Source organism: Condylura cristata, unplaced genomic scaffold (assembly GCF_000260355.1).
Source record: "Condylura cristata isolate star-nosed mole 26May11 unplaced genomic scaffold, ConCri1.0 scaffold00029, whole genome shotgun sequence".
NCBI lineage: Eukaryota > Metazoa > Chordata > Mammalia > Eulipotyphla > Talpidae > Condylura > Condylura cristata.
The window spans coordinates 26,692,445-26,701,765 of NW_004567130.1; the positions used below are offsets into that span (position 1 = coordinate 26,692,445).

Genomic DNA, 9,321 nt, shown 5'->3' on the forward strand with positions numbered 1-9,321 from the left:
TCTGTGAGGGGCAAAGTCAGCGCTTCTTTTAGGGACATGGCTGATATTAACACAGCACAGTAGCACTTTCCTGCTGCTTTTATGAGAAGGGGTGTAGTTCCTCATGTATGCAATGTTTACCTTTCAGAAAAGCAAGAGGAAAGGGCACGAATATACCAATATCAAGTATTCCCTAACAGACCAGGCAAGCGGAGATCAGAGTCCCCTTCCGCCTTGTACCCCGACACCACCCTGTGCAGAGTAAGTAGCAAGAAGAGACATTCTGCTTACCTGACATCATCCTGTAGAGAATTTTAAAAAGATCACGTCAATATGTTTTTGTGGCTCCTTTCACCTGTGCACATTAACTGTTGGGGATTTAAGCTGCCTTTGATTTTCCTAAGTAGAAAGCACTTGGAAATCTGCTAACCAGGATGATATGGGTGTCTCAGTGGTGGTTCCCTAAGAAGACTTCTGTTTTTCTCTTGATAGGTGGCAAGTGACTCTCCTTTTGCTGTGTTAAGACGGATATGTTTACTCAGAAAAAGTAAATAAATGTGTGATTAATGCGTAAACATAGTCTTGATCTGCTTCTCTCATAGGCCGTAGGAGCCTGCTTCAGCATACATCTGGTCCCCAGCTCATACGCAGGACTGTAGACTAACGTTACCCTGTGGAAATTTTTTTATTTTTTTTGAGGGGGAAAACAAAAGCCACTTTGGGGACATTTAAACCAGGGTCAGCATGATGCAGGCCCCCCCCCCCCGGGGGGGCCTGGCCTATTTTTAGAGCACAACTCCTGAGTGGTTCTGCCAGAAACTCAGAGGCTGGTACATGACAGAGGCTATGCAGTGGGCTGCTGAGTGGGCTGCTGAGGCTAAACGTTTATCTTCCAGTCCTTTGCTGAAAACTTTTGCCGGCTTCTTGTTTAAATGAAAACAAGGTGAAGAAACACTTGTCACATCGATAGTGAATCACAATTGTGAATTATTGTTTTCTGAAGTCACTCGCTGCTCTGACTTTTGCTCTTTATTTTCCCTCAAGAATCTTCATCTCTATTTGCTTCTGATGTGGATTTTGAAGCCCCTGCTGATTTTATTTCTCTATATCAGCATTTTCAAAGATGGCGCCCGGGAGGCTCCTATTAACGTTTGCTTTCTGGTGAACATTGAAACAAAGTCGCGTGGCCATTCTATGCAGCAGGCTTCTCGCCATGTCGCCTGTCCTGCTGCCTGCCCTTTGGGAGAGCTGGTATTGCAAGTTGCTCTCTGCAGTCACAGGCAGTACGATCAGCAGGTCGGGGCTGAAAGCTTCCCTAACCTGATGCCGCCTGATTACCAGAAGTCAGCCCGCGACCGCAAGCTTCTGTGCTTTCTCTTCCTGTCATGCCCCTCATGGGGTGAAGACCTAGGAGACCTCGGCCCTGAGCCCCTTTCAGGTTTTGTTGGGCTTCCTCATCCTCCCGGCCAGTGGGATCTGGACTCCACTGCCCTGGCCTCCAGCCGAGGCCTCACACAGCCCTCGCTTCCTGGTCAGGCTCGCCCGATTCTGGCCACAGATGTCCAGTCCTGCCTGACTGCTCTTGGGCTCTTGCCAGTTCCCATCTCTCTGCTTGGGGCCTCTTCTGTCTTTGCACATCCCACCATGTTAAGGTTGGATCCAGATGCTCCTTGCTGTGCCTGCCTCGACAAAACTCAGATTCCTACAAACCCCAGAGGGACGGAAAGCTCCTGCCTCATGTTTAATTTCACATTTATAGCGCTGTGGGTCTGTGATTCTGTCTCATCCCAAGGGTGCTGGGTCCTGGGCAGTCTCCATCTAGACTCCAGCGGGTCCCCTGTAGCAGCAAGGCCTGCATGTCTGTTGACATCTCTTTTTTTTTTCCCAGAATGAGAGAAGACAATGCCAGAGTCTATGAAAACGTGGGCCTGATGCAGCAGCAGAAGAGCTTCAGATGAGAAGGACTCCAGGACTTCAGCACAGAAATTGGTACTGACATTGTATCTGTTGATTGGTTATGTCATTAGTGGCATTTTTAAGCAAGCAAATAATGTGAGTGTTTCAGCTAAGTGCACCATAATTGAGTTTTACAAACCAGCCTCCCTTTTCCTCTCCCTCGACTCCAAGTTGAACTTGTTTTTAAGAGTTCATTAAGCATGAAAACCAAATGCAGAATGAATTCTGTGAGGGGCAAAGTCAGCGCTTCTTTTAGGGACATGGCTGATACTAACACAGCACAGTAGCACTTTCCTGCTGCTTTTATGAGAAGGGGTGTCCCTGAGCTGGGCTCGGAGGTCTGTAGGGACCGGGGGGGGAGGCATGGACACAGCAGTGGCTGGGGTCTCTGCCACACAGCCCGGGCATCTGTGACCCGTCTGCTCCCGTCCAGCTGTGCTGCTTGTGTTTCCTCCCTGCCCATCACCTTTTTAGAAAATGATCCAAGTGTGTGATGTGTGTTTTCAAGAAATCGCCAGTTCAGTGGGTAGCATATTTAAAAGCTTTAAACCTGCCCTTTTTCTTTTTGTATAGAAGAACTGGGTTGTAGGCCAGAGGTGGGGGGGGGGGGTGAGCGGATTCACCAGAGTGGGGAGCAGAACAGGCAGATCTACTGAAATACACTGCTGAGGGAACAGCGGGGGATACAGGAGAGGTCTGCCGCGCCACTTCCGGGCCAGGCCGTCACAGTGATAGTGCTGAAACGTAACCCCGAGGCCCCTAGGGAGGCCTGCTTTAAACCTGCTTTCAGGTAACGTCATGCCTTCCTAAACCCTTGTGAGTGCGCTCCTTACAGACTCTAACTTATTTCTTCCCCAGATGTGAACTTTCACCTTCTCCTTAAAAAGATCAAGAGCAAATGCAAGAAAGTTTATGTGAAGAACAAATTTGCAAAGCTTGCGTGGTGGTTGACTACCTTTTGATTAGCGACATTTCAAACCATTCAAGACCCACTGTTCTCTAACTCAACAATACCTGGTTTCCAGTTACTTACTTCCTCAGATTAGAAGAAATCCTCTCTGCAATGTAGTCAATGTTACAATTTAAAGAGCTTCATTTTACGTTGAAGAAGTTAAACTGTGCTCTATATTCTACTATTGGTATTTTTTTCTTTTTATGACGTTAACAAATTTAATTTTTTTCTCGCGGGGGATGATAGAGCACCTGTAAGATGGAAAAATGATTTGGGAAATTAAGTAACGGCATCCTATAGAAATGAGAATAGTTTCTCTTATCACCTACCTAGTCATGGATAATTCATTTTGCTGTTGTCTCTCCTTTTTTTCTTGGCTAAGTGATAAGCCAGCTCCCTGGGCTGTCAGAAGTTGACTGTCTGCCTTTGCATTGCCATTAGAATATCATGGGAAAAACAATGGACACAGGAATTAGGATAAAAGGTGTGTTTTCTTCTCAGACGACCAAGTGCCCTATTGACTGAGGGTGGTGAGAAAGCCTTCGCCGTGTTTTCTTTTCATTTGAGTCATTGTCTTTAGGGAAAAACGCCCCTGTGGATAACCAGTGTCTTGGTGACCAGTTGTTGCTGACAGACCGCTCCATAACTTAGTGGCTCCGAGCGACAGCGCTTTCTTTTTGTCCTCACTGGTCTTCAGTCTGGACTGGGCCCTCCTGAGCTCTTCTTCCATCTGCTTTGCTGGTGTCACCCACGGATTGGCCACCCGGACTGGACCTCCCTCTGCATGCTGTCCCGGGATAGCTGGGCTCCTCGGCGCGGCACCCAGAGCTCCCTACTGCAAAAACAGTAGGCGCCAGGACTGCTAAGACTGAAGCCCGTACGGCGGCAGCCTCACCTCTCCTGCTCTCTGTTAAGTGAAGCAGGTCACAGCTCGGCCCAGACTGGGGAAGCGGGGGCAGGGGGACATGAAGTGGAGGTGGGGTTTTGGGGGGACCCCAGTGTGCCAAGCTGTCAGCACCAGCGTCATGGGAAAACAGCTGCAGTTGGCAGAGGTATAAGCTGCCGGTCACGGGGGCAGCTAGGATTGCCTGTGGCCGCGGGGAGCTCCAAGTCAGACCGAGAAAGAGGCCCCCAGAAGTGCCGACCCGGAAGCGTCTGACCCCCGAAGCGCCGAGCCAGGGCTGCCGGCTCTGAGCTTATTTCTGAGGCGTCACTTGGGAAAACGGGCCCCGGAGGATGGGTGTGTGTGGCGAAGCACTTAGAAGCAGAGACGCCTGGCACTGCGGCTCCTGGAGCGTCCGTCCTGCCGCTCGTCCAGCAGACCCCGTGCGGGGTGCGGTCGGGCCGCAGGGAGCAAGTCCGTGGAGGCGCTGGTCGGATCGGGTTGGCAGTAGCTCGTTTTTGTGTTAACCAAGCGGTGAGATTTGCTAATGTTCTACCTTAAGTGCCTTCTCCAAAGACATCCTTCTTTGCCCTGTGTGGGATCATCATTCATTGGGTGTATTTCAATGAAGGTGACGTTGGTTGACTTTGTCAAGATAATGAAATGCAAGGCAGCTCTGCTGGTAAGTGATGTTCTTCTTCCCCAGATTCTTCTTGCTTTGACTTCTAGTGGGTTAGATTTGGGCCTGGTAGTAGTTTCCTGAGGTCTTTACCTGCCTTGAAACCCTCAGGTAGTTTGGGGAGAGCGGTGCCCTTCGCAGACCAAATGTACATCGATCCCTCCCCTTCCTCCCCCACCCCTCATATCCATGGAACTCAGAATTGCTTTGCATAAAGGTGTGGCTGAAGGTTTTATCTTAGAAAAGGAATGTAAGTGACTACTGTCTTCTTGTCAAGCCTGTGAAGAGGCTCCAGTTCAGTGTTTGCAGGGAGAATCTCGAATCTGCCCTTTTTATTGCATTGTCACATTGTATGGGTCTGATCGCCTTGATTTTGTAATAACGTTTTGACTCTGGACTTTGGGGGCAAAGTCTTGCACCAGCATCCAAGGGTTTGATTGTCCAAATGTACCTGCCGCACTCATGTCTCTGCCTGTAGCTTACGATGCGCGGCTCTTGGCTTGCTTGCTTGTCAAAGCACATTGACTCCATTTAGATTTCCCTCCACAGAGTCTGCAGATGGTCGTGTTATGTGAACTTAACGCCAAGACCAGGTCCTAACAGTCCTTAGGTTGCTGAGGTTTGTTGTGTATTTGCTAAAAGGTGATTGCAGGTTCTCAGATGAGATTACTTTATACTGATGGAACAGGCTGAGGGACAGTGAATATGGGGTGAGCTTGAGGTGTGTGTTGCAAAGCACAGTGGAAATGAAAGTTCTAAAAAGGTGGTTTCTGAGGAAGTCAAAGGGTCCAGGGCCAGAGCAGTCAGTGATAGTTGAGTCAGGTTTCCTGGACGGTAGGTGTGAGAGACACACACACGCCTGCTTCTGGGCTTGCTGGTAGACATGGAATTTGCACAATTCCCATAACTGGTGACTATTTTGAAATTATAACCATAGGATTTTGTATTTGGGGTGGAGAAATTACCTGGTATGTGGCATTGGGATTTTTGTATAAAGTCAAATTTCAGGGTCCTCATAATTTAAAAAAATAAAATAAGTAAATGAAATGACAGGGCACCTCTTAACCAGTTTATGGTCCTTCTGAAAATTAGGGCCATCGCTCCCGCTGAAATTGATGACTTTTCAAAGATAACAAATAATGGGGGGAAAGACCTTTAAGACTTTCCTGGCATCTGTGCATTCTCCATGGGGCCGGTTGCTTTGGAACAGCCAAGAATTCGTTGCGATTATTTTTTAGGGGTTTTCTTGCTGGGGATTTTAAGAAATATTAGAAAGTGCTGGGTCATTTCTAGTTCAGGGTAGTGTGGAAAAGGTAAGCAATTGTGCCGTGTTTTGTTGTAGGTTTTTAATCCATAAGGGAAACTTAGACTGTAGACCTAAGTACAAACCCAGTACAGGTTCTGATTTCTGTATGTTGTTGGGGGAATAAAGTTTTATATACGTAAGCACATGGCCTCCCTGACTTCACAATGCCTTTATTAGGATCTGTATTAGCCCCTTCATGTTGTTGAAATCTTTTCCCCTCTTCCTCTTGAAAAGTAAGTTCCAAAACATAGCTTCTGTATTGTATCCTGGTTCCTTTTTCACTACGGGCAGTTCATACAAGGCAAAAATATTAAACAGTTGGTTTTAGTGTGTTGTATAACTTTGCTGTAGATCAAACTAATTTTTACAAGTTGTCATCCTAAACCTCAAATCATGTAATTAATAATTTGCCTGTTTATTTATGACCTAATTGTGATTCTTTTATTAATAAAAGCTAATGGAAAAGGATCCTTTATTAAGCGGATGACTAGACCTACATTTAATTTTCCTGCAGTATATGAAGTATTGTACCAGAGTATTAAAAGATATGTAATATTTTATTGATAAATCTATCCTTTAAAAGGAATACGTTCTAGGATGTCATCGTTTTGATGTGAATCGTGTAAATGTTGATAATATGCACTGTTTATTATACATTTAGTGTCTCAAGAGATTCTTTTAATTGCCTTTTTTGCCCACATGTATTATGTAGTCTATTTGCAGTTGTTTTTTAAAAATGACATTAAGAGAATAGTTTATGTAGAGAAGCATTAATGGATGTTAATTGTCTCCCCACCTGTATTTATGGGTGTTAGTTCAACCGCTTTGCTAGTCGCAAAGCTTTATTATCAGAGTAAAAGTGTATTTGTAAACTGTATGGGAACTAAAAATTAGGAATAAAATCATTTTCTTATATTATGGTATTTGTCATTTGCTTTATTAGAAATGTCCAGGAAAAGTGTGTTCTATGTCACATAGCATCTTAGGCTGGCAAAATGCTGACAATTGGCAGTGCCTATCCAGAAGGTAACAGAACAGGTGAATCAGCTCCTCAAGCATTTATTGTCTGCTCTGAATCGTGTGGGAGACAAAACGTAAATTCTATTTGGAATTTATGATATGTAATGAGTAGAAAATATGTCCGTGCAAATGACATATTAGACAGTCCTGGCGGGGAGGATACAAAGCAGAGATATGATAGGGCAGCTTGGAGGAAGCGTGGATTTTGTGCCCCGAGATGCCAGCCCTGCCCTTCACAGTAGGTTGAGCCCACACCACAAGGCCATTGGCTCGGTAATTCTCTAATTACTGCATTAACTGGCAGAAAGAAATCACTTTCTACATGACAGTTCCATTAGTTATTCTCTGTTGTGAGCCTAAGGAGTGATTTGTGTTCCTTATTTACACTCTCAAACACTCTTGCCCTCTCTTGCGTCTCACTGAGTTCCTCAGTGCAGGTTGCCAGATTCAGCTGGTTTCATTGCTTAGCCTGGTCCATCTGTCCTCTCAGAAGCATGAGCGTCTTCGAAATGCCAGGCTCCACACCTGTCCTGCTGGCCCTGGATAAGCAGGGCCCTGAGGCAGCCACCAGGGCCAGCATCGGGGTGGTGACATTCTGATGTCGGGCCTGGCTGTGTACACGCCACGAAGTACTTGCGCTGGACACGCAGGGGTCAAGACAGAGCAGGAAGGCAGCGATCAGACCGCGAGTTCTGAATGAGAGGAGAACAAGGGGGGGGGGGCGAGGTGTGTGTAGGAAAGGGGTTACCCATGGGGGGGGGGATCCCTTGTCCTTTCACATGTGGCGCTTTCCGAGTTCACCTTCCGGGGTTTTGGAAAGGGGCCATGTCCTCTGTTGGCCTGGAGATGCCTCGTTTGCCATCATGTTTCCTGAAGTGCCGGTCGTACATTTAGAGAGCAGCGGCCATATCTTGCTTAGATTTGCTTTAAGGAGCCTTGTAGCGCTAGAGCCCTCGTCGCAGAAAAACTCCCAATAAAATAGACGAAGGCAAAGCGGGAGTTTGCATCACAAATCACTGTGGACGGAGCTGAGGGTTCGAGCATCGTGGTCATGTCAGGGGAGAAGGCTCCTGCAGAAAGCACGTCCTACTTGGGTGTAACACATGGGAGTTTTGCCTTCACCCATTTGCTTGACTGTGAGCAACAGGAGAGAGAGACTGATCTTGAGTGGGATCTTGAGCACCTTCATGGTAGGTGCTGCTTCGTTTTTCCCTCTAGAAACTAGCTAAGCTTCCAAGCTGAAGTTGCAAAGTAACAGATGAGCCAGGGTGAGAAATTTGCTATTCTGTCAGTAGCACCAGGAACCTGGGGCAGATGCTCATGTCCTTTGAGGGCCGTTTCAGTGCCAAATACCAAGATATAAAATGTCGCTACTAGCATAAAGGTCTGCAAAAGCCGCATGGTGCCACCCTGCAAAGCCCACGGACAGCACATGCACGAGGGAAACTGCGTGTGATTCGGGCTGTGGCTGCTCCGGGCTGGGAAGACTTTGGGCGTGAATTCCCTTCCGCTCAACAAAGCTGAAATCCCCACTAGGGAAGTGGTTGAATCTGAAACAACTCCTGCCTTGAGGAGTTAGTTCAGTGTAGTTGGGACGGGCATGTACAGTAGTTATCATTTGATTGGAGTAGACAATAACAAGGGTATTAACTGAAATTGACTGCATGAAGGAATAAATTCTAGGGGTGCTAGGGTTCCGTGGATGGCTGGCTTGAGCTTATTCTTGATCAGTGGTAAGACTCTCTGTGTGTGTGTGAGAGAGAGAGACAGAGACAGACAGAGAGAAATTGATTCTTTGCTGGAGTAGCTTGTCTCATTCTGATTGGACCCAAACTAGGTTCTTCTTTGGATCTCTTTCTGGAAATAAACATACAGGTGAATAGTCCTATCTCTTCTTGTTTTCCCATTTGCCTCTGAACAAGGAAAATAATTCTCTTTACCATGTTTGAGGTCCACTTCCATTCTAGCACTCTCTTGGTCACATTTTGCAACAAAAATACAAATTTTGTACATATTCTAGTCTTCCCCAGTCCCTGTCCCTGCATCTGACCACTAAATTTGTAACCGCACAGGCTTTGACAAAATTTGTTGACTAAATTCACTACTTTGGACAATCTGGCTCAATGTTGCTGGGACTGCCTGGGATGATTTAGAGCATACACTGTGATTTGAAATGTGCCATTTCATTCTGAATGTATTCTTCACTGAGGTCACTTTTTCTTTTTTTAATTTCTCTCCCCACATCCTGTGATCACCTTTTTCAAAGGAATCATTAAGTCATGCTGTAGAGCAAGGGACCCCCAGACCTGCACCCACCCCAACATTTCACGTGTTTTCATATAAACTCACAAATTCAGTGAAGTTGCAGTATAATTGTATAATTAACTTTCCTTTATTAAGAAAGGTAACATATTCTAGAACGTTACATCCTAGGAGCTGGGCTAGGGTCCTAGGTTTTCAGTTAACTGCCCCTTCCAAGTCATACTGTTTGAATGTGACCTGACTCAGTTGTGTGCGTAGCTTTTTTTTTCATTGTGGATTTAAAA

The 9,321-nt window shown here is 46.3% G+C and overlaps 1 protein-coding gene across 1 annotated transcript in view; it reads left to right on the top strand.

Moving 5' to 3' along the window:
* PTPN11 (protein tyrosine phosphatase, non-receptor type 11) overlaps positions 1 to 6,673 on the top strand; it is a 47,856-nt gene extending 41,183 nt beyond the window's left edge. The window contains exons 15-17 of the mRNA XM_012730889.1: positions 185 to 240; positions 1,868 to 1,968; positions 2,794 to 6,673. Of these exons, the coding sequence (XP_012586343.1) occupies positions 185 to 240; positions 1,868 to 1,937 (126 nt within the window). The 3' untranslated portion in view covers positions 1,938 to 1,968; positions 2,794 to 6,673. The remainder of the gene's footprint in view (positions 1 to 184; positions 241 to 1,867; positions 1,969 to 2,793) is intronic.
* The last annotated feature ends 2,648 nt before the right edge of the window (positions 6,674 to 9,321 follow it).